This window comes from Glycine max, chromosome 6, assembly GCF_000004515.6.
Source record: "Glycine max cultivar Williams 82 chromosome 6, Glycine_max_v4.0, whole genome shotgun sequence".
Classification (NCBI taxonomy): Eukaryota; Viridiplantae; Streptophyta; class Magnoliopsida; order Fabales; family Fabaceae; genus Glycine; species Glycine max.
In genome coordinates, this window is record NC_038242.2 from 46,686,015 (window position 1) to 46,709,836 (window position 23,822).

At 36.2% G+C, this 23,822-nt stretch overlaps 11 protein-coding genes and 1 pseudogene across 11 annotated transcripts; 6 read left to right on the forward strand and 6 right to left on the reverse strand.

Moving 5' to 3' along the window:
- Positions 1–911: 911 nt before the first annotated feature.
- On the reverse strand, positions 912–1,417 carry LOC106798973 (auxin-induced protein 10A5). The gene has a single exon (XM_014776786.2). The coding sequence runs from the start codon at positions 1,316–1,318 to the stop codon at positions 1,037–1,039; it is 282 nt and encodes a 93-aa protein (XP_014632272.1). The 5' UTR covers positions 1,319–1,417; the 3' UTR covers positions 912–1,036.
- Positions 1,418–2,205: 788 nt separating this feature from the next.
- LOC113001959 (auxin-induced protein 6B) lies at positions 2,206–3,406 on the forward strand. The gene has a single exon (XM_026129003.2). The coding sequence runs from the start codon at positions 2,903–2,905 to the stop codon at positions 3,173–3,175; it is 273 nt and encodes a 90-aa protein (XP_025984788.1). The 5' UTR covers positions 2,206–2,902; the 3' UTR covers positions 3,176–3,406.
- Positions 3,407–4,320: 914 nt separating this feature from the next.
- On the reverse strand, positions 4,321–4,826 carry LOC100775873 (auxin-induced protein 10A5). The gene has a single exon (XM_014776785.2). It carries the CDS (start codon positions 4,725–4,727, stop codon positions 4,446–4,448), a length of 282 nt encoding a protein of 93 aa, XP_014632271.1. The 5' UTR covers positions 4,728–4,826; the 3' UTR covers positions 4,321–4,445.
- A 612-nt stretch (positions 4,827–5,438) lies between these two features.
- LOC100815976 (auxin-induced protein X15) lies at positions 5,439–6,188 on the forward strand. The gene has a single exon (NM_001354823.2). The coding sequence runs from the start codon at positions 5,711–5,713 to the stop codon at positions 5,957–5,959; it is 249 nt and encodes an 82-aa protein (NP_001341752.1). The 5' UTR covers positions 5,439–5,710; the 3' UTR covers positions 5,960–6,188.
- A 242-nt stretch (positions 6,189–6,430) lies between these two features.
- LOC113001898 (senescence-specific cysteine protease SAG39-like) lies at positions 6,431–7,507 on the reverse strand (annotated as a pseudogene).
- Positions 7,508–12,672: 5,165 nt separating this feature from the next.
- On the forward strand, positions 12,673–13,259 carry LOC100777479 (auxin-induced protein X10A). The gene has a single exon (NM_001356581.1). It carries the CDS (start codon positions 12,832–12,834, stop codon positions 13,108–13,110), a length of 279 nt encoding a protein of 92 aa, NP_001343510.1. The 5' UTR covers positions 12,673–12,831; the 3' UTR covers positions 13,111–13,259.
- A 1,089-nt stretch (positions 13,260–14,348) lies between these two features.
- LOC100787768 (auxin-induced protein 15A) lies at positions 14,349–14,836 on the reverse strand. The gene has a single exon (NM_001354807.1). It carries the CDS (start codon positions 14,757–14,759, stop codon positions 14,511–14,513), a length of 249 nt encoding a protein of 82 aa, NP_001341736.1. The 5' UTR covers positions 14,760–14,836; the 3' UTR covers positions 14,349–14,510.
- A 670-nt stretch (positions 14,837–15,506) lies between these two features.
- On the forward strand, positions 15,507–16,337 carry LOC113001050 (auxin-induced protein 6B). Its single transcript, XM_026127666.2, has one exon. It carries the CDS (start codon positions 15,893–15,895, stop codon positions 16,163–16,165), a length of 273 nt encoding a protein of 90 aa, XP_025983451.1. The 5' UTR covers positions 15,507–15,892; the 3' UTR covers positions 16,166–16,337.
- A 934-nt stretch (positions 16,338–17,271) lies between these two features.
- Positions 17,272–17,811, reverse strand: LOC100785114 (auxin-induced protein 10A5-like). The gene has a single exon (XM_014776788.2). It carries the CDS (start codon positions 17,718–17,720, stop codon positions 17,439–17,441), a length of 282 nt encoding a protein of 93 aa, XP_014632274.1. The 5' UTR covers positions 17,721–17,811; the 3' UTR covers positions 17,272–17,438.
- A 656-nt stretch (positions 17,812–18,467) lies between these two features.
- LOC113001966 (auxin-induced protein X15) lies at positions 18,468–19,177 on the forward strand. Its single transcript, XM_026129010.2, has one exon. It carries the CDS (start codon positions 18,704–18,706, stop codon positions 18,950–18,952), a length of 249 nt encoding a protein of 82 aa, XP_025984795.1. The 5' UTR covers positions 18,468–18,703; the 3' UTR covers positions 18,953–19,177.
- A 124-nt stretch (positions 19,178–19,301) lies between these two features.
- Positions 19,302–20,612, reverse strand: LOC100777471 (senescence-specific cysteine protease SAG39). The gene has a single exon (XM_041016705.1). The coding sequence runs from the start codon at positions 20,527–20,529 to the stop codon at positions 19,420–19,422; it is 1,110 nt and encodes a 369-aa protein (XP_040872639.1). The 5' UTR covers positions 20,530–20,612; the 3' UTR covers positions 19,302–19,419.
- A 1,499-nt stretch (positions 20,613–22,111) lies between these two features.
- LOC100784435 (senescence-specific cysteine protease SAG39) lies at positions 22,112–23,224 on the forward strand. Its single transcript, XM_003527340.4, has 2 exons — positions 22,112–22,550; positions 22,632–23,224. Exons 1-2 carry the CDS (start codon positions 22,112–22,114, stop codon positions 23,222–23,224), a joined length of 1,032 nt encoding a protein of 343 aa, XP_003527388.1.
- The last annotated feature ends 598 nt before the right edge of the window (positions 23,225–23,822 follow it).

Below are 23,822 nucleotides of genomic sequence, written 5' to 3' on the forward strand. Positions count from 1 at the left end.
CAAGGTTGGTTTCTGTAAAAAAAAAAAAAAAATACTTTAATTTGTTCCGATAAATTTTACAACGGAAATATAACACATGATTCCTAGCAAGGGTAGAGCAAAAATAATTTTACCTAGGACCATATATGAGAAAGATAAATTAATTTGGGAAAAGTCAAAATATATTTCATTAAAATTTTGGTGCCAAGGCAGGTGTAAAATAACAATGGGCTTAACATCGAGGGTTGCAATTATGACGGACAAACAATAATATCATAATTATAGCATCCCAAAATACTTTATGCAGCTTGACTTTGAAATCGGTGATCCAAATTCTCAATTTAAATTTAACAAACAGAAATAAGTTGGAAAGGGAAAAATTATTGGCCATGCATAATAGACTGCTGTTTACTATTCATTAAAATTGAATGGATTAGAGTTCCTATTTTGGGGCAATATCACAGTACTGACAATCCATGCTTTCCTGCCCAAGTAACAACTAATAATCAATCTTGTTTAGGAAAATAGAAGAATCAATGACCCTTGGAAAATGATAATGCTTTTGGGGTGATGATAGAACGGAAGGGAGTACTAAATTAACTCAAGATACACAATTACTTTGTGTTGCTTAAACCAGGAACTGAATGAGCCACATATTAAATAGAAAATAAAGCAACAGGCTAGCGGCAAAAACTGTTTCAGGAAAACTAATGCGTTGTGCGTTCCTTGTTCAGATCACGGACATATATTGAAAAATAAGCAAGGGAAGCATTAATTAACAGCCCTTATCCAGGTTGGTCAATATCTCCAACATGATTACTGTGCTTAATTCCCAATATTAATTAGCTGATAGCCTATTGCTGACATATATCAAGTTAAATATGATAATGTTACGGTTCAATATATAATTGAGATTTGGAAAAAGAAAAAAGTGCTTAAAGAATGTCTTTTGTTGCATTCTCATTCAGGCAACAGGTTTTAAATTCTGTACAAAAAAGAAAATGCCATCTGTACAAATTTGCCTCATCTAATCTATCTCAGTCTCCGTTAGCATGAATTACAGCTCATTCAAGTGAGCGGTAACGTTTAGGAACTCCTCTTCCTTGCATGGTATTGTTAGACCACCCATTGGATGATCGTATCCGAATTCTTCTTCTGCTTGACTGAGTAATTCTTGAAATGAAGGTTCGTTCAAGTATGATACTGGAATTGTGAACCGTCTCATCTTATCTCCAACATAGACTGCAGCATAGCCTTTTGGTACGTCCACCCTCTTGGAGGCTGCTTGGGTTGTATAAAACGAAGTCCGCCTAACAATACCTGCTATGCGAAAACCCATTATTTTCTGTTGCTCCACACAACAAGTATTATACTGATATCAAAGAAGTCGTATGCGGAAGAAATTTTTGAGTTCTGATACTTCAGGAATGGGATGACTTGTGTTGCTTGGAAACCCTAGAAATTGTGTATATATAATGTCTAGGACCTCTGCAATCCAATTGCACAGTGGGCCATGATGGGGTCTACTGAGGGAGAAAGGATCACATGGTATTGTCTCAGAGGTCTCTTTCAAGGAATAGGAAGTTCAATAGGAGTGCATACGTACCTCACCTTCTGAGTTAGTGGCCACCAAATTACCCACCTGACAACCTAATGTTTGTTCAGGCATCGTGGTATGGCTAATCCAATGGTGGATATGCTTAAGACATCTCACATGCTTCTTCAAATGATTGTAAGCTGACAATTATTTTGATAAATATATCTACCATGTGACCGATAGCAACCAGTAAACCTTAAGCCGACCAGATTGACAGCTCTGAATAAGTTTTTGGAAGTAAGAAGAAAACCAATACTGAATACATGATCATAAAGTACTATGAACCACATTTTTTATGTACGAAATATTCTCACCGACAGCAGCCTACAATTTATTTCCACACATTAAGTTTATTGTCTCTGCCCCCTTTAATTAGTAATTGTCAACATGATCCACTTTGATTTTTTTTTCTTCGTATGTGGTTTCTAAAATGTTGGGAAATCTGTTAGCCTTCACTCGATAAGCAGGGATAGTATTATCTTAATTCTTGAGAAAGTCCTCAAGACAACACCATATGCCCTTGTCTCTAAGTTGGTCCCATTTATCTTATCTCATAGCTCTCCTTCACCAATAATTCATACAGCCGATGTTTTCTTACATATGCTTTTCTATATATATATTCATGGCAGCAAGCATTTAGCACCAACACAAATCATTCACATCCCAAAGCATTCAAAATTCTCAACACTTTTCTTAAGAAATTCTCTTCTCAAATCAATACAACAATGGGTTTTCGTTTACCTGGTATCAGAAAGGCATCAAATGCGGTGGATGCGCCAAAAGGCTATCTTGCAGTCTATGTCGGGGAGAAAATGAAGCGGTTTGTACGAAATATTCTCACCGACATTTGCAGGCATGCTTTGGACATGTTTTCTTCATGTTATGCTGGAGTACAACTGGAAGGTATTTTCTGACTGATGAATTATAAGGCAACACAGATAGATAGCAAGAGATCATAGACCATTATATTTCTGAGGTTTGACATTATACATCTGTTTTATTTCAAGCGGATTCACACCAGAAAATTAGATAGGATTATCTTAGCTACTATAACATGCAACGTTAATTCTTGATAAAGTCCTCCAAGGCAACACCATATGCCCCTGTCTCCTGTCGGTCCCATCACTTATCTCATTGCCTTCCCCCCACAATAATTCATGTAGCCAACTGTTTGTTACAAATTCTTTCATCTATATATATTCATGGTTGCAAGGTTTTAGCACAACCAAAATCATTGACATCCTAAAGCATTCGTAGTTCAAAAATTCCATCTTCAATTTACAAGTCTTTTTGGACACTCTGTCCCTAATTTCAACACATACAACAATGGGTTTTCGTTTGCCTGGTATCAGAAAGGCATCATTTTCTGCAAACCAAGCATCTTCGAAAGCCGTGGATGTGGAAAAGGGCTACCTTGCAGTCTATGTCGGAGAGAAAATGAGGCGGTTTGTGATCCCCGTATCTTACTTGAACAAACCCTCATTCCAGGACTTGTTAAGTCAGGCTGAGGAAGAGTTTGGATATCATCATCCCAACGGTGGCCTCACAATTCCTTGCAGTGAAGATGTCTTCCAACATATAACTTCTTTCTTGAATTAATAAATGTCAATTTTTTTTGGAGGCTGCATAGATTAGCGAAGATTTTGTACAATAGGCGTCTTCTCAACTTGTAAAGATCTCCCTTTTCGAGAAAGAGGGAAAAGAAAGATTATAGAATGACAAAAGTCAGTATTTCATTATTTTTTTGGTGTAATGACAATGAATTCAACTACTCAAAGCAACTCCTCTGTGTTTTCTGTTATTTTTTTACAATGTTCACTTCACCCTGTATGATCAAGGTTGGTTTCTGAAAAAAAAAAAAAAAATACTTTAATTTGTTCCGATAAATTTTACAACGGAAATATAACACATGATTCCTAGCAAGGGTAGAGCAAAAATAATTTTACCTAGGACCATATATGAGAAAGATAAATTAATTTGGGAAAAGTCAAAATATATTTCATTAAAATTTTGGTGCCAAGGCAGGTGTAAAATAACAATGGGCTTAACATCGAGGGTTGCAATTATGACGGACAAACAATAATATCATAATTATAGCATCCCAAAATACTTTATGCAGCTTGACTTTGAAATCGGTGATCCAAATTCTCAATTTAAATTTAACAAACAGAAATAAGTTGGAAAGGGAAAAATTATTGGCCATGCATAATAGACTGCTGTTTACTATTCATTAAAATTGAATGGATTAGAGTTCCTATTTTGGGGCAATATCACAGTACTGACAATCCATGCTTTCCTGCCCAAGTAACAACTAATAATCAATCTTGTTTAGGAAAATAGAAGAATCAATGACCCTTGGAAAATGATAATGCTTTTGGGGTGATGATAGAACGGAAGGGAGTACTAAATTAACTCAAGATACACAATTACTTTGTGTTGCTTAAACCAGGAACTGAATGGGCCACATATTAAATAGAAAATAAAGCAACAGGCTAGCGGCAAAAACTGTTTCAGGAAAACTAATGCGTTGTGCGTTCCTTGTTCAGATCACGGACATATATTGAAAAATAAGCAAGGGAAGCATTAATTAACAGCCCTTATCCAGGTTGGTCAATATCTCCAACATGATTACTGTGCTTAATTCCCAATATTAATTAGCTGATAGCCTATTGCTGACATATATCAAGTTAAATATGATAATGTTACGGTTCAATATATAATTGAGATTTGGAAAAAGAAAAAAGTGCTTAAAGAATGTCTTTTGTTGCATTCTCATTCAGGCAACAGGTTTTAAATTCTGTACAAAAAAGAAAATGCCATCTGTACAAATTTGCCTCATCTAATCTATCTCAGTCTCCGTTAGCATGAATTACAGCTCATTCAAGTGAGCGGTAACGTTTAGGAACTCCTCTTCCTTGCATGGTATTGTTAGACCACCCATTGGATGATCGTATCCGAATTCTTCTTCTGCTTGACTGAGTAATTCTTGAAATGAAGGTTCGTTCAAGTATGATACTGGAATTGTGAACCGTCTCATCTTATCTCCAACATAGACTGCAGCATAGCCTTTTGGTACGTCCACCCTCTTGGAGGCTGCTTGGGTTGTATAAAACGAAGTCCGCCTAACAATACCTGCTATGCGAAAACCCATTATTTTCTGTTGCTCCACACAACAAGTATTATACTGATATCAAAGAAGTCGTATGCGGAAGAAATTTTTGAGTTCTGATACTTCAGGAATGGGATGACTTGTGTTGCTTGGAAACCCTAGAAATTGTCTATATATAATGTCTAGGACCTCTGCAATCCAACTGCACAGTGGGCCATGATGGGGTCTACTGAGGGAGAAAGGATCACATGGTATTGTCTCAGAGGTCTCTTTCAAGGAATAGGAAGTTCAATAGGAGTGCATACGTACCTCACCTTCTGAGTTAGTGGCCACCAAATTACCCACCTGACAACCAAATGTTTGTTCAGGCATCGTGGTATGGCTAATCCAATGGTGGATATGCTTAAGACATCTCACATGCTTCTTCAAATGATTGTAAGCTGACAATTATTTTGATAAATATATCTACCATGTGACCGATAGCAACCAGTAAACCTTAAGCCGACCAGATTGACAGCTCTGAATAAGTTTTTGGAAGTAAGAAGAAAACCAATACTGAATACATGATCATAAAGTACTATGAACCACATTTTTTATGTACGAAATATTCTCACCGACAGCAGCCTACAATTTATTTCCACGCATTAAGTTTATTGTCTCTGCCCCCTTTAATTAGTAATTGTCAACATGATCCACTTTGATTTTTTTTTCTTCGTATGTGGTTTCTAAAATGTTGGGAAATCTGTTAGCCTTCACTCGATAAGCAGGGATAGTATTATCTTAATTCTTGAGAAAGTCCTCAAGACAACACCATATGCCCTTGTCTCTAAGTTGGTCCCATTTATCTTATCTCATAGCTCTCCTTCACCAATAATTCATACAGCCGATGTTTTCTTACATATGCTTTTCTATATATATATTCATGGCAGCAAGCATTTAGCACCAACACAAATCATTCACATCCCAAAGCATTCAAAATTCTCAACACTTTTCTTAAGAAATTCTCTTCTCAAATCAATACAACAATGGGTTTTCGTTTACCTGGTATCAGAAAGGCATCAAATGCGGTGGATGCGCCAAAAGGCTATCTTGCAGTCTATGTCGGGGAGAAAATGAAGCGGTTTGTGATTCCCGTATCATACATGAACCAACCTTCATTCCAGGACTTGTTGACTCAAGCTGAGGAAGAGTTTGGATATGATCATCCCATGGGTGGCCTCACAATTCCTTGCAGTGAAGAGGTCTTCCAACGTATAACATGTTGCTTGAATTGACAATAAATCTCACACTGTAGGAGACTAACATAGATTAGTGAAGACATTTGGTACAATAGGCGTCTTCTCACCTTGTAAAAATCTCCGTTTCTTGAGCAGGAAGGGGGAAGGACCATTAGAATGACAGATTCATATTTCATGGAGCATGTCTCTGTGTGTTTAAGCAACACGCTGTATCATTGTAGTGACTACCAATACATATTTTTATAGAGAATTGGTTTCTCACTCAGGATCTCTGCCTTTCTACTTTTCTCTTCTTTCTGTTTAGGATTTTACACCTTTAATTAGCTTGTATTTTATAACTCATCAGTCATAACCATGACTCATTTTTCATTGCAAAGTAATTGATTGATAAATGATAACAAGTACAGTGTACAATGTTGTGTTCACGCAGGAGATACAGTGGTATACGCGACCTATATCAGGAATCAATGCTTAAAAAGATACGTATAATTGTATCTAGATTTAAGATTATGCACTAGGGTAAGATGCTTGCACAGCTATGCCACACAGTGCTTCCTCAGAATCCACACCCCTTTGCATCCTAATGTAACCTTCTTCACCCCACTCGGGTCCCCGCGAGTTCTTGACCAACCAATATTCAGTCCCATCATCACTAACACCATACCCCACGGCAGTGACACCGTGATCCAACTCAGTTCCACAGGAACCAGTGAAGACACCACTCTTGTAAAACTGAAAGTCAGAGCCACTGGCATCGATAGCTACGGAAACTGGGTTATTGGCCACAGCTTTTTGAAGTATGTGCCTTCTCATTGTTGGCAGGGACATCATCATACCCAGTAATTAATAGTAGCAGCATTCTTGTCTGCTTCATTTGCATTGCACTTTCCATCAACACCCTTATATAGGGGTAATTGGCTTCAGTGTTGAGTCCATGATTTTGGATGATGAATTTGAAAGCATCATCCGTAAGACCACCCTCACAACCTTGGTCCACACCCTTTGTGTCACAATCAACAAGTTCTGGTTCTCATGACAATAAGATCAATTTTCCAGCTCACAGCGCATGAATTCCTTCAGTTGCTGCAACAGCGGAAAGCGCCCAAAAACATCCTACAATACAAGGTAAATTAGTGGTTAGATGACCATTCAAGTTAATTTGATTTGTGAAACAAATTATCAAGAACTTACCACATTGACCTTGGTCCTTGACGGTGTAACTGCTCCCTTTTGCCTACAATCCACTGTGGATGGTGTTGCAGTCACGTTTTCAAACTTAAAAGTAGTTATCCTTATGATTGAGGAGCACATATGCCCCTTGAATCTATTTCTGGGTGGAAATTGATTAATGCCTCACTTGTAAGGTTTATCGGCGGCATTGTTGCAGGCTTCAATGTAATTTACATTTCCTTAAAAACTTTCCGGAGGATCCTTATACACCTTGCTGTAACGAGTCATCCGTTGCTCATGCCTCTCATACATGGATGCATCTTGGAGAGTGCGACATGTGACTTGAAAAGCCAAGAATGCCATGCAGAGAAGCATTGCAAATGCAATATGGTAGAAATGATTTTTGGCAACCATGCTAGCGTAGTGTGTGTGACAATTAAGGAACAATTATATTACTTGAAGTTTTTGAGTGAAATGTGAGAAAGATGTGTTGTGCCGGTACCCAAGATTATTTGTGGTTTTTATATATAGTAAAAGTTAACGTTGAATGGTAAATTCATCTTCTTGTTTTTCAACTCAAATCTGAAAGATCCTTACTCTAAATGTTGCAATGAGAAATTTTTGAATGTGACTCTTGTACTGAATGCATATGCAGGTGTAGTTACTACGGACAAATTATTTGTCACGCATAACGTAGAGGCACTCATTGGCATACAGTATCATAGTAGTTTTCAAAACCATGCCATGTGTGTATTTGAAATCTTGGAATTATAAAAATTCAAGTTTCAATTTTTTTGTTTCCTATGCGTGCATATATTGCTAAAACATAACTGAATAAAAAATGTTGCATTCTTCTGGCGTCCCAAAACTAAGTTTCAACACGACAATAAATGGAACTTGTTATTGTTCGTTGTTCTAGTATTTTTCTTGTGTAGCAAAGAAAACGGACTTTTAAGCGGATAACTATTCAAATAATAATTATATCTATTACAACCTTACTCGGAATAAGTTACAACTAGACATAGATCCGTGCGATGCACAGGTTTGTAAATAATTTAAAAAATATTTAAATAAATAATTTGATTGATAAATAAAAATTAAAAATATAATTATTAATGATATTTTATATCATTGACAGTTAAATGAGTTTAAAAAAATTATCTATAAATTATGATAATTTGATTTATCCATATATTTATAAGGAAATATTTTAAAATTGGAGTATGACCACTCAACTAAAATTGAGTAACGTGAAGGTAAAAGTAAGTGTTATGCATAAATATTATAAGAGTAATATAAGAATAAAGTTAAATGGACATAATAAAGCACATAATGTTAAAACACATAATGTGAAATATATATATAATGAAAGGAAAATAGTCAATCATAATCTTAAAACACATAAATATTATGCTAATAAAACTCCCAAAATTGTTTGTTTAAATAAACTTTTTGTATTTATTTTCTTTTACTAGCGACCTGTTGTTGAATTTTGTTTTCTTTGTTATGCTTCTTTTTAAACTTTGAAGTGAGATTGGCTCATCAGGGGATGTTAGAACAGTTTGTTTATTCGTCTTTCCCCTTAATGGACTTTTTGAGATTGAATAAATTTCATTTGATTATGAAGATGCATCTTTTGATTTCTTGCATGCTTGTAGCTTGGAGCTTTTGCTGATGACATATTTTTTTTCCACATTTTTCTTTAATGAACTTTCTTCTTCTTTTGATGATGAAGATGTATCTTTTGACTTGGATAGTTTTAGCTTTGGTCTTTGAGTTGTGCCATCTTCTTTATTTGCCTTTTTTCTTAAATGAGTTTTTGAGATTTCATAAACTTCCTCATCAGATGATAAAGATGTACATTTTGACTTGTTGGAAGAGGCAAAGCTGTGTTGCTACATTTGGACCTAATATTAGAATTTATGAAATTAAGAAGGTGAAATGAAATATGGAGATGAATAAATTAACAAAAATATATAATGACTTTATTTGTTAAAGTTAACGTATTTTAATTCAAGACAAAGGCGACATTAAAGGTTTGTTATTACATTAGCTAAAATTTCATTTTTGATGATCTACAGTGTTTATACTCACCTTTATTATCATTCAAGTCAATCTCGCCATGGGATAGAAAGTATAGGGATCGATCATACTGTAGATCACCTTATGCATCAAGAAGCCGCAACAAAAGTAGGAGTTATAGCTTAAGCAATAGTTACAGTAAGAGCTTGAGCCAAAGTCCAGGCTACTCTAGGTGATTAACTTGATAACCATGGTGGTGGATGCGCTGGAAAATGCTTTAGTTTTCATATATGTATTTTGTTAGAACAAAAACAAAAAGAAAGGAGAAGGAGCATGGATACTAAGTTACATACAACATGATCAAACATGGTCTAATGTTATGATAGCATTAATACTAATTATAAACAAAGTGACTACTACACACTTTCGTTACATACTAATCAATTATAGTACATGCTTCAGTCCAAAGTAAATTATAGACAAGGTTACGAAATAATCATAAGTTCACCTTTGACATAGCATATATTCCTAAAGTTACAAAATAATCATAAATTCACGTTTGACATAGAATAGTGGAAGACCAATAGGCCAAAGTTGTGAGATTTCATAAACATCCTCATTAGATGAGTTTCTGAGATTTCATAAACTTCCTCGTCAGATGATAAAGATGTACCTTTTGACTTGGTGGAAGAGGCGAAGTTGTGTTGCTACATTTGGACCTATTATTAGAATTTATGAAATTAAAAAGGTGAAATGAAATATGGAGATAAATAAATTAACAAAAATATATAATGACTTTATTTGTTAAAATTAACGTATTTTAATCCAAGACAAAGGCGACATTACAGGTTTGTTATTACATTAGCTAAAATCTCATTTTTGATAATCTAGAGTGTTTATACTCACCTTTATTATCATTCAAGTCAATCTCGCCATGGGATAGAAAGTATAGGGATCGATCATACTTTAGATCACCTTATGCATCAAGAAGCCACAACAGAAGTAGGAGTTATAGCATAAGCACGAGTTGTAGCATAAGCAAGAGTTATAGTAGGAGCTTGAGCCAAAGTCCAGGTCACTCTAGGTGATTAACTTGATAACCATGATGGTGGATGCGCTGGAAAATGCTTTAATTCTCATATATGTATTTTGTTAGAACAAAAACCAAAAGAAAAGAGAAGGAGCATGGATACTAAGTTGCATAAAACATTATCAAACATGGTCTAATGTTATGATAGCATTAAGACTAATTATAAACAAAGTGACTGCTACACACTTTTGTTACATACTAATCAATTATAGTACATGCTTGAGTCCAACGTAAATTATAGACAAGGTTACAAAATAATCATAAATTCACTTTTAACATAGCATATATTGCTAAAGTTACAAAATAATCATCAATTCACATTTCACATAGAGTAGTGGAAGACCAATTAATAGGCCAAACCAACAGCTGAATATCAGCCACTCATGAAGTATCATATCCCAAAATATTAAAATTAAATCATATTAGCAAGCACACCCATGATATTGTATATTCATTTAAAAGTAACATTTATGCAAGTTGTGTCATGCTAATCATGGTTAGGTTGTCATGGTAAAATATAATATAATGCACATTACCTTGCTATGAAAATAGGAGATAAAAAATTGACACTCAACTACTCAGTATAGTTGAATAATTTATTTGTATTGCTCAATGAAAGAATAATTTAGAGCTGTATTAACGAAAATATGAAGATAAATAAATTAACAAAAATATATAATGACTTTATTTGTTAAAATTAGCGTATTTTAAGTTTATGGGTGATACACGTTCAAATGTTGAACTGATGGCTTTGAGTTATGCATCTAATACAATTTTTTTCTTTTCAATTTCTTGAATATCATCTATCCTAAACGAGAACATGTATGCACATGCCTCTTTCAAGTAGTCATGTCATCACTAAATAACTTTTAATCATAATCATCAATACGGTGTGATTATATGACCAAGATTTGTAGCTCCCATATTCTTAAAGTATTGACCGATAGATTATTATATTGATTGACCATTGCAACTACTAAATCTACTGATTCCTTAACCGATATATCAACACTTTAATTTCATTCGAAATTCTATCATGCTTTAATGAAAATGAAAATCGTTATAGGTGTTATATCAATGAGCTGAGTTGAGATGGTACTTCAATTTATACAGCTCACAGTTTAAAATATACCATATATATACATGCCTCATGTGGCACTATTATTTGATATATAATTGATACATCTCAATAAAAAGGTGTACGATTGGGGTCTTGAATTTTAATATTATGTGTTATTATAGAAAGTAAAAATCATTTAATCCCAACCCGAATTATCAAATTCATGTTCCAAGCTCTTAGTTCCTACCAAAATACTATTATAGCTTTTCCTTGCTGTGAAGCATGTGGGCTGTTATATATATAACAGTCATGATTATTTTTTTTCAGCATGAGAAACCTCTTAATAGTGCCTATATATCGTTGTAATAGCTAGCAGAAGGAAGTGAACATTAATGTAACTGATAAAAAGAAATGCATAGAAATTGGATTTGTTGTCATTACTCAAAAATTGGTAATCTTTACAAGTTGAGAAGATGCCTATAGTGTAAAATGTCTACTAATCTATGTGAGTCTCCCACAGTGAGATTTGTGGTCTCAATTCAAGTGAGAAGTTATATGTTGGAAAACATCTTCACTGCAAGGAATTGTGAGGCCACCCGAGGGATGATCATATCCAAACTCTTCCTCAGCTTGATACAAAAGATCTTGGAATGAAGGCTGATTCAAGTATGATACGGGAACCACAAACCGCTTTTGTTTCTCCCCAACATACACTGCAAGATAGCCCTTTGGAACTTGTACAGATTTTGAAGCTGCTTGGCTAGCCGTGAACAATGCCCGTCGAACAGCAGGTAAACGGAAACCCATTCTATTTTGCTTGATTGAAGGAAGAAGAACAATCTCTAATTTGAAAAGAATGATCCAAAATGTCGAAGCTTGAGGAATGCAATGGCTTGTGTTATTTGTGTTGACTGAAGACCAAGAATTGTGTATATATATAGTTTGTAAGATTCTGTGGAAACCCAATTCCCAGAGAAAGTGACTGTCAATGGATGGAGGGCATACGCATGAGATATCACATGGTGTTGTCTTCGGTCCAACTATGAAGGATAAGTTGTGAAGACTTGCGTAACCCCACCTTATCATACATTAATTGGCCAGCATAAAGCCTCCACATGTAACCAAATGAGACGTGCCTCAGTGAAACGTAACGTCTATTCAAGCATTATTTGGTATTCCATATTTTTGTAAACATGCTCTGGGCATGTTCTGGAAGGTAATTTCTGGCTGATGAATTATAAGGCAGCGGATAGCGAGAGGTCATATATCATTTTAATTATTTCTGATGCCTGACATCTATTTTATTTCACGCGAGAAAGTCCTCCAAGGCAGTCCATATGCCCTTGTCTCCCTGTCTGTCCCATCCAATCAGTCTTGTCTTATAGTCCTCCCACCTCAGTGATTCATGCAGCCAATGATTCCTCTCCAATTATTTCTTCTATATATGTTCATGGATGCAAGCATTTAGGACAACAGAAGTGATTCACATCCTAAAGCATTTGAAGTTCAAAAACTTGCATCTTATTCACAATATTCTCTTCCCAAGTCTCAACTCATACAACAACAATGGGTTTTCGCTTACCTGGCATCAGGAAGACATCAATTGCTGCAAACCAAGCATCTTCCAAATCTGTGGAGGTGCCAAAGGGCTACCTTGTAGTCTATGTTGGAGACAAAATGAGGCGGTTTCTTATCCCCGTATCATACTTGAACCAACCATCCTTTCAAGATTTGTTGAATCAAGCTGAGGAAGAATTCGGGTATGACCATCCAATGGGCGGTCTCACAATACCATGCAAGGAGGATGAGTTCCTAACCGTCACCTCTCACTTGAATGACCTGTAAATCATGCTAATGGATACACGGATAGATTAGATGAGGCAAATTTGTACAGAAGAGGCATTTTCTTTTATTGTTAGGGATTTCTATTTTCTACTGAAGTTGAAACCTGTTTCCTTAATGAGAATTAATGCAGCACAGGACACGTATTGTTTAATCACTTTTTGCCTTTGCCAAATCTTGATATGGTTTAACAGATAACACACAGTATCATTGTCAAATTTAAGTTATTGATATGTATCAGCATGATCAGACTATCGGCTTATAAATATTAGGCATTAATTGCCGTAATTCTGTTGGAGATACAGGGCAACCTTGATAAGGTTGTTAATTACTAAACTGACCTATTGTATTTCAATATTTGTCCATGACCTGAACAAGAAATGCACAACACTTTTTTGTCCTGAAACAGTTTTCGCCACTTGTTGCCACATTCTTCTATAACATGTGCTTCTTTTAGTTCCCTCTTTAAGCACCACAATGTAATTATATATCTTCGGTTGAATTATTACTCCCTCCCACTCTATCATCACTGCAAAATCATTATCGTTGTCCAAAGGTTCATCAACTCTTTCATTTTCCTAAACAAGCAGCCATGGAGTTGTTACTACTATGGTATTGCCATGGAATTATTACTACGTACCATGGTATTGCCCCAAATATCACAGAAATAACAGAACAGATCGCCAACTTTTGGTGGACATAAAGTAAGAACTCCGATCCACACAGTTTCGAACTATTCTTCTTGCACGGTATGGTCATATATAATTTCATTTTATCTGGTAGACCGAAGTTATGTAAAAAGCATTGGTTCCTGCACTTCTCCCTATATAGGGTTAGTGAAAATGGGCCATACCGTTCGTGAATATCATACAAGAGAAAGTTTTTGTCACCAGAGTCGGCCATGTCTATTCAAGGAAGAAAATAAACCTCGGTGTTACGTCCAACTGTATTTTGCACCTGCTTCGGCAGGGAAGGTACCTCGTGTGCTTCGGACCTTGCAGCTCAAAATTTTAATTTGATAAAAATAATTATTATTAGAATACATTTTAACTTTTTCTGCCAAATTATTTTAACTATCCTTGGTCCGAGGGAAAATACTTCTGCTATACCCTTCCTGGAAATCATTTTTGTACCATTACTGATTTGAAATTTATCAACTTCTAACAGAATATTGATACCTGGCTCATACAGAGAGAAGGGAAGATTGAAACAAATAAACATAAAGTATAGAGATCGAAGCTGCTTGAGTTGCTCAATTCATTGCAATTAATCAATAGAATAACATATTATGTTTGTATTTCCTCTCTCTTGAGAAAGGGGGATCTGTACACTTAGAGAACACGCCTATTATACAAAATGTCTCCTCCAATCTATGTCAGTCTCCTATACTGTGACATTTCTGCTCAATTCAAGCAAGAAGTTATACATTGGAAGACATCTTCACTGCAAGGAATTGTGAGGCCACCCATGGGATGATCATATCCAAACTCTTCCTCAGCTTGACTCAACAAGTCCTGGAATGAAGGTTGGTTCAAGTATGATACGGGAATCACAAACCGCTTCAATTTCTCTCCGACATAGACTGCAAGATAGCCTTTTGGTGCGTCCGCCGCTTTTGATGCCTTTCTGATGCCAGGTAAACGAAATCCCATTGTTGTATTGATCTGAGAAGAGAATGGTTGAAGAGAAGTGTTGAGAATTTTGAATTTCAAACACTTTATGATGTGAATGATTTGTGTTGGTCCTCAATGCTTGCGGCCATGAATATTTATATAGACATAAGGATATGCATGGAACCATTAGTTGGGCACTTAAATTATTGGTGATGCAGGGACATCAGATAGGAGTCATGGGACCAAATGAGAGACATGGCATATGGGGTGTTGTCTTAGAGGACTTTCTTAAGAATCAACGTAACAAGTGATTGTAGATAACATGAGTCCCACCTTCATTTGATCTTGTTGACAGAAGCTTATTCAGCGTGGTGGGGGCCAGAAATTTCATTTATGCAAATTTCATGCAGTACTGCTACTTAGAATTTGACGTACAGCAAAATAATGTGGTTCAGGATGCCTGGTGATATGATCATGCACTCAGTGTTAGTTGTCATCTTATCTACACTGTTTCAGAGCTATCAATTCCGATAGGACAGCTCCATATGCCCTTGTTTTTTCCAAAAGTTGTTTTGACGTGTGTAACACCACCTTATCAAACAATGGCCAACATAAAGCCTCCACTTGTAACCAAATGAGACGTGCCTAAGTGTATCCTCACATTTTTAGTGCATTATTCGGTATTCCATACTTTTGCAGGCATGCTTTGGACATGTTTTCTTCATGTTATGCTGGAGTACAACTGGAAGGTATTTTCTGACTGATGAATTATAAGGCAACACAGATAGATAGCAAGAGATCATAGACCATTATATTTCTGAGGTTTGACATTATACATCTGTTTTATTTCAAGCGGATTCACACCAGAAAATTAGATAGGATTATCTTAGCTACTATAACATGCAACGTTAATTCTTGATAAAGTCCTCCAAGGCAACACCATATGCCCCTGTCTCCTGTCGGTCCCATCACTTATCTCATTGCCTTCCCCCCACAATAATTCATGTAGCCAACTGTTTGTTACAAATTCTTTCATCTATATATATTCATGGTTGCAAGGTTTTAGCACAACCAAAATCATTGACATCCTAAAGCATTCGTAGTTCAAAAATTCCATCTTCAATTTACAAGTCTTTTTGGACACTCTGTCCCTAATTTCAACACATACAACAATGGGTTTTCGTTTGCCTGGTATCAGAAAGGCATCATTTTCTGCAAACCAAGCATCTTCGAAAGCCGTGGATGTGGAAAAGGGCTACCTTGCAGTCTATGTCGGAGAGAAAATGAGGCGGTTTGTGATCCCCGTATCTTACTTGAACAAACCCTCATTCCAGGACTTGTTAAGTCAGGCTGAGGAAGAGTTTGGATATCATCATCCCAACGGTGGCCTCACAATTCCTTGCAGTGAAGATGTCTTCCAACATATAACTTCTTTCTTGAATTAATAAATGTCAATTTTTTTTGGAGGCTGCATAGATTAGCGAAGACATTTTGTACAATAGGCGTCTTCTCAACTTGTAAAGATCTCCCTTTTCGAGAAAGAGGGAAAAGAAAGATTATAGAATGACAAAAGTCAGTATTTCATTATTTTTTTGGTGTAATGACAATGAATTCAACTACTCAAAGCAACTCCTCTGTGTTTTCTGTTATTTTTTTACAATGTTCACTTCACCCTGTATGATCAAGGTTGGTTTCTGAAAAAAAAAAAAAAAAATACTTTAATTTGTTCCGATAAATTTTACAACGGAAATATAACACATGATTCCTAGCAAGGGTAGAGCAAAAATAATTTTACCTAGGACCATATATGAGAAAGATAAATTAATTTGGGAAAAGTCAAAATATATTTCATTAAAATTTTGGTGCCAAGGCAGGTGTAAAATAACAATGGGCTTAACATCGAGGGTTGCAATTATGACGGACAAACAATAATATCATAATTATAGCATCCCAAAATACTTTATGCAGCTTGACTTTGAAATCGGTGATCCAAATTCTCAATTTAAATTTAACAAACAGAAATAAGTTGGAAAGGGAAAAATTATTGGCCATGCATAATAGACTGCTGTTTACTATTCATTAAAATTGAATGGATTAGAGTTCCTATTTTGGGGCAATATCACAGTACTGACAATCCATGCTTTCCTGCCCAAGTAACAACTAATAATCAATCTTGTTTAGGAAAATAGAAGAATCAATGACCCTTGGAAAATGATAATGCTTTTGGGGTGATGATAGAACGGAAGGGAGTACTAAATTAACTCAAGATACACAATTACTTTGTGTTGCTTAAACCAGGAACTGAATGAGCCACATATTAAATAGAAAATAAAGCAACAGGCTAGCGGCAAAAACTGTTTCAGGAAAACTAATGCGTTGTGCGTTCCTTGTTCAGATCACGGACATATATTGAAAAATAAGCAAGGGAAGCATTAATTAACAACCCTTATCCAGGTTGGTCAATATCTCCAACATGATTACTGTGCTTAATTCCCAATATTAATTAGCTGATAGCCTGATGCTGACATATATCAAGTTAAATATGATAATGTTACGGTTCAATATATAATTGAGATTTGGAAAAAGAAAAAAGTGCTTAAAGAATGTCTTTTGTTGCATTCTCATTCAGGCAACAGGTTTTAAATTCTGTACAAAAAAGAAAATGCCATCTGTACAAATTTGCCTCATTTAATCTATCTCCGTCTCCGTTAGCATGAATTACAGCTCATTCAAGTGAGAGGTAACCTTTAGGAACTCCTCTTCCTTGCATGGTATTGTTAGACCACCCATTGGATGATCGAATCCGAATTCTTCTTCTGCTTGACCGAGTAATTCTTGAAATGAAGGTTCGTTCAAGTATGATACTGGAATTGTGAACCGTCTCATCTTATCTCCAACATAGACTGCAGCATAGCCTTTTGGTACGTCCACCCTCTTGGAGGCTGCTTGGGTTGTATAAAACGAAGTCCGCCTAACAATACCTGCTATGCAAAAACCCATTATTTTCTGTTGCTCCACACAACAAGTATTATACTGATATCAAAGAAGTCGAATGCGGAAGAAATTTTTGAGTTCTGATACTTCAGGAATGGGATGACTTGTGTTGCCTGGAAACCCTAGAAATTGTCTATATATAATGTCTAGGACCTCTGCAATCCAACTGCACAGTGGGCCATGATGGGGTCTACTGAGGGAGAAAGGATCACATGGTATTGTCTCAGAGGTCTCTTTCAAGGAATAGGAAGTTCAATAGGAGTGCATACGTACCTCACCTTCTGAGTTAGTGGCCACCAAATTACCCACCTGACAACCAAATGTTTGTTCAGGCATCGTGGTATGGCTAATCCAATGGTGGATATGCTTAAGACATCTCACATGCTTCTTCAAATGATTGTAAGCTGACAATTATTTTGATAAATATATCTACCATGTGACCGATAGCAACCAGTAAACCTTAAGCCGACCAGATTGACAGCTCTGAATAAGTTTTTGGAAGTAAGAAGAAAACCAATACTGAATACATGATCATAAAGTACTATGAACCACATTTTTTATGTACGAAATATTCTCACCGACAGCAGCCTACAATTAATTTCCACACATTAAGTTTATTGTCTCTGCCCCCCTTAATTAGTAATTGTCAACATGATCCACTTTGATTTTTTTTTCTTCGTATGTGGTTTCTAAAATGTTGGGAAATCTGTTAGCCTTCACTCGATAAGCTGGGATAGTATTATCTTAATTCTTGAGAAAGTCCTCAAGACAACACCATATGCCCTTGTCTCTAAGTTGGTCCCATTTATCTTATCTCATAGCTCTCCTTCACCAATAATTCATACAGCCGATGTTTTCTTACATATGCTTTTCTATATATATATTCATGGCAGCAAGCATTTAGCACCAACACAAATCATTCACATCCCAAAGCATTCAAAATTCTCAACACTTTTCTTAAGAAATTCTCTTCTCAAATCAATACAACAATGGGTTTTCGTTTACCTGGTATCAGAAAGGCATCAAATGCGGTGGATGCGCCAAAAGGCTATCTTGCAGTCTATGTCGGAGAGAAAATGAAGCGGTTTGTGATTCCCGTATCATACTTGAACCAACCTTCATTCCAGGACTTGTTGACTCGAGCTGAGGAAGAGTTTGGATATGATCATCCCATGGGTGGCCTCACAATTCCTTGCAGTGAAGATGTCTTCCAACGTATAACTTGTTGCTTGAATTGACAATAAATCTCACATTGTAGGGGACTAACGTAGATTAGTGAAGACATTTTGTACAATAGGCGTCTTCTCAATTTTTAAAAACCTCCGTTTCTTGAGCAAGAGGGGGGAAGGACCATTAGAATGACAGATTCATATTTCATAGAGCATGTCTTTCTGTGGTTAAGTGACATGTCGTATCATTGTAGCGACTACCAATACATTTATAGAGAATTCATTTCTCATTCAGGATCTTTGCCTTTCTACTTTTCTCTTCTGTCTGTTTTTGATTTTATACCTTTAATTAGCTTGTATTTTATAACTCATAAGTCATAACCATGACTCATTTTTCATTGCAAAGAAATTGATTGATAAATGATAACAAGTACAGTGTACAATGTTGTGTTCACGCAGGAGATACAGTGGTATACACGACATATATCAGGAATCAATGCTTAAAAAGATACGTATAATTGTGTCCAGATTTAAAATTATGCAGTAGGGTAAGATGCTTGCATAGCTATGCCACACAGTCCTTCCTCAGAATCCACACCCCTTTGCATCCTAATGTAACCTTCTTCACCCCACTCGGTTCCCCACGAGTTCTTAACCAACCAATATTCAGTCCCATCATCACTAACACCATATCCCACGGCAGTGACACCGTGATCCAACTCAGTTCCACATGAACCAGTGAAGACACCACTCTTGTAAAACTGAAAGTCAGAGCCACTGGCATCAATAGCTACAGAAACCGGTTGATTGGCCACAGCTTTTTGCAGTGCCATCTCATTGTTGGCAGGGACATCCTCATACCCAGTAATTGTAGCAGCATTCTTGGCTGCTTCATTTGCATTGCACTTTCCATCAACACCTTTATATGGGTAATTAGCTTCAGTGTTGAGTCCATGATTTTGGATGATGAATTTGAAAGCATCATCCATAAGACCACCCTCACAACCTTGGTCCACACCCTTTGTGTCACAATCAACAAGTTCTTGTTCTGACAATGAGATCAATTTTCCAGCTGAGAGCGCATGAATTCCTTCGGTTGCTGCAACGGCAGAAAACGCCCAACAGCATCCTACAATACAAGGTAAATTAGTAGTTAGATAACCGTTCAATTTAATTTGATTTGTGAAACAAATTATCAAGAACTTACCACATTGACCTTGGTCCTTGATGGGTGTAACTGCTCCCTTTTGCCTCCAATCCACTGTGGATGGTGTTGCAGTCACATTTTCAAACTTAAAAGTGGTTGTTCTTATGATTGAGGAGCACATATGCCCCTTGAATCCATTTCTGGGTGCAATGAACTCCTTGTTAGTCAGGTCTGCAAATTGATTAATGCCTAGCTTGTAAGATTTATTGGCGGCATTGTTGAAGGCTTCAATGTAATTTACGTTTTCCTTAAATACCCTGAAACGCTTTTCCCTTTCCTGAGGGTCCTTATACACCTTGCCGTAACGAGTCATCCATTGCTCATGCCTCTCATACATGGATGCATCTTGAAGAGTGCGACATGTGACTTGAAAAGCCAAGAATGTCATGCAGAGAAGCATTGCCAATGAAATATGATTGAAATGTTTTTTGGCAACCATGGTAGCTAGCGTAGTGTGTGTGACAATTATGGAACAATTACTTGAAGTTTATTAGTGAAATGTAAGAAAGATGTGTTGTGCTGGTACCCAAGATTATCTGTGGTATTTATATATAGTAAAGTTAACGTTGAATAATGGTAATTTGATCTTCTCGTTTTTCAACTCAAATCTGAAAGAACCTTTTTGAATATGACTCTTGTATTGAATGCATATGCATGTGTAGGTACTCAACTCTGGACAAATTATTTGTCAAGTGTAACGTAGAGGCACTAACTGGCATACGGTGGCAGAGTAGTTTTCAAAGGGATGCCTTGTGTTGTGCGTATTGGAAAAGTTTGGAATTATAAAAATGGAGCTTTGAAAATTCTATTGTCTCATGTGCATGCATATTTCTAAGGCATAAGCGAACAAAAACAGCCAAAAAAATTTAACTTCTTAACCATGTTATGATTCTAAATTTTGAAAGTTTTAAACCGTCACAAATTATATTACCGACACCATTACGTCCCGCTAATGGAGTTAGTGTCTGAGCTGTTGTGACGCGTTTTCAGAAACGGAAGACCAAAAATTGATTTTTTTTTTTTTTTAAATGAGGGATTAAAAGTACACACGACAATAATTAAAAGTTTTTTTTCAACTTAGACAATAATTAAAAGTATAACACTTTTTTTCTATTCCTACACTAATTATTTAATGTTTGAAGACAATTACAGACACTTTCTTAAATATTACATTAACCCTCTTAATATTTAAAAATACTACACTTACACTCTTTTAAATGTTACATTGACACTCATATGGGAGGTTGTCGTAAACATTAAATAATAATAGGTATTGTGTGTAATGCGAAAAAAAAATATTAATGTAATTTATTCTAAAAAAAAAGTTTTCTCAAATTAATATATGATGTCTACTTAATTTAGAAGTCATAAGTTGTGACTTTAACATCACTTGTTATAATTAATTAACTAGCTACATGAGCAAAGCTAACTTGATTAAACCTTCTACATGGTTCGTTTTCATGTTATGCGCCGGGCATTCTGCGTTGACGTAAACTTTTCTTTATTAAATATTATCTACGCTCCATCTATTATCCAGTATAAATTATTCTCAGGAAAAATATTATTATATATTTGATTTGGAAGAGTGCGACTTTTCATTTGGTTGTGCTTTAACGATTTGCCTACACGCGCACGAAGTTAATAAAGTTTTCAAACATCCATTGATTTTTATAATTCTAAACTTTCCCAATACGCACATTCCCTTTGATAAGTACTTTGGCACGGTATATCTAAGCCTCTATATGTTACGTTTGAGTGCTTGACAAGTAACTTGTCCTTAGTTCCGATAGAAACATGGGTCTAATTCAGAAATACTACTATCACACAGGTATTTACGAGAGATGCTTGTCTTTGAGATCTGAGTTGAAAACTAAATGGCTAATTAGAATTCAACGTTAACATGCCTATATAAAGACCCTAAATAATCCTGAATACCACAGTATAACACATCTTTTACACATTTCACTAACCAACCTGAAGTACTTGTTCCAATTATTGTCACACACACTACACTAGCTACCATGGTTGGCAAAAATCAACTCTATCATATTTCATTGGCATTGCTTTTCTGCATGGGATTCTTGGCTTTTCAAGTCACATGTCGCACTCTCCAAGATGCCTCCATGTATGAGAGGCATGCGCAATGGATGGCACGTTATGCCAAAGTGTACAAGGACCCTCAGGAAAGGGAAAAGCGTTTCAGGATATTTAAGGAAAATGTGAATTACATTGAAACCTTCAACAGTGCTGACAACAAATCTTACAAGCTAGACATTAATCAATTTGCAGACCTCACTAACGAAGAGTTCATTGCACCCAGAAATAGATTCAAGGGGCACATGTGTTCCTCAATCACAAGAACAACCACTTTTAAGTATGAAAATGTGACTGTAATACCATCCACAGTGGATTGGAGGCAGAAGGGTGCAGTGACACCCATCAAGGACCAAGGCCAATGTGGTAAGTGCTTGATAATTCATTTTCCAAATCAAATTAAATTGAATGGTTATCTAATAACTTTTAATTTACCTTGTATTGTAGGATGTTGTTGGGCTTTTTCCGCTGTTGCAGCAACTGAAGGAATTCATGCACTGAATGCTGGAAAATTAATCTCTTTGTCCGAACAAGAAGTTGTTGATTGTGACACAAAAGGTCAGGACCAAGGTTGTGCGGGCGGTTTTATGGATGGTGCTTTCAAATTCATCATCCAAAACCATGGACTCAACACTGAACCCAATTACCCCTACAAGGCTGCTGATGGAAAATGCAATGCTAAGGCTGCAGCTAACCACGCTGCTACTATTACTGGCTATGAAGATGTCCCTGTTAACAATGAGAAGGCACTTCAAAAAGCTGTGGCTAATCAACCAGTTTCTGTAGCCATTGATGCCAGTGGCTCTGACTTTCAATTTTACAAGAGTGGTGTCTTCACTGGTTCATGTGGAACCGAGTTGGATCACGGTGTCACTGCCGTGGGTTATGGTGTTAGCGCTGATGGGACTGAATATTGGTTGGTTAAGAACTCATGGGGAACTGAATGGGGCGAAGAAGGCTACATTAGGATGCAGAGGGGTGTGAAAGCTGAGGAAGGACTCTGTGGCATAGCTATGATGGCATCTTACCCTACAGCTTGAATGCCAAACTTGATACTACTGCTCAGTAAACTATGTACACTAGGTAATTCTGCAAGCATGTATCAGCTAACATGCTTTGTAGTTTCTATGGCCAGTTGTGCATATTCTCTACCTAAGCTAATACTAATTATCAATACAACAAAGACACTTAAGAGTAAAACTGATGATACTTACATTCTGGATTCTATTTCTTTAGCTCCACACTGCTTTTCTATTTTCAAAATCCACACAAATCTTCTCTGGAACATTCAAAATGCTCCGTAAAATCCTGCATGTTTCTCCCTTGGTCGTTGTTTCACAAACAAAAAACTCATTCAAATAACATTCGTGTTGGTCTTGAAAATAAAGAGAATAAAAACAAATTTGTTAGATGGGATGTAAAATTTACTCAAGTTAACTCAAGCTATTCCAGCTTCAGTGCAGAGTGACTACTAAACATGTCCAATCTAAGCAGTAAAGATTGGAGTACAATTAACTTTAAACTGTCAAACAATTAAAATGTGTCCAAATTAATCTCAATTGTAGAATTTCTTTTTCACTGGTGAAAACTGTTTGTTGCTGATATTCCAAAGATCCTTAAGATTTAGATGGCACATAT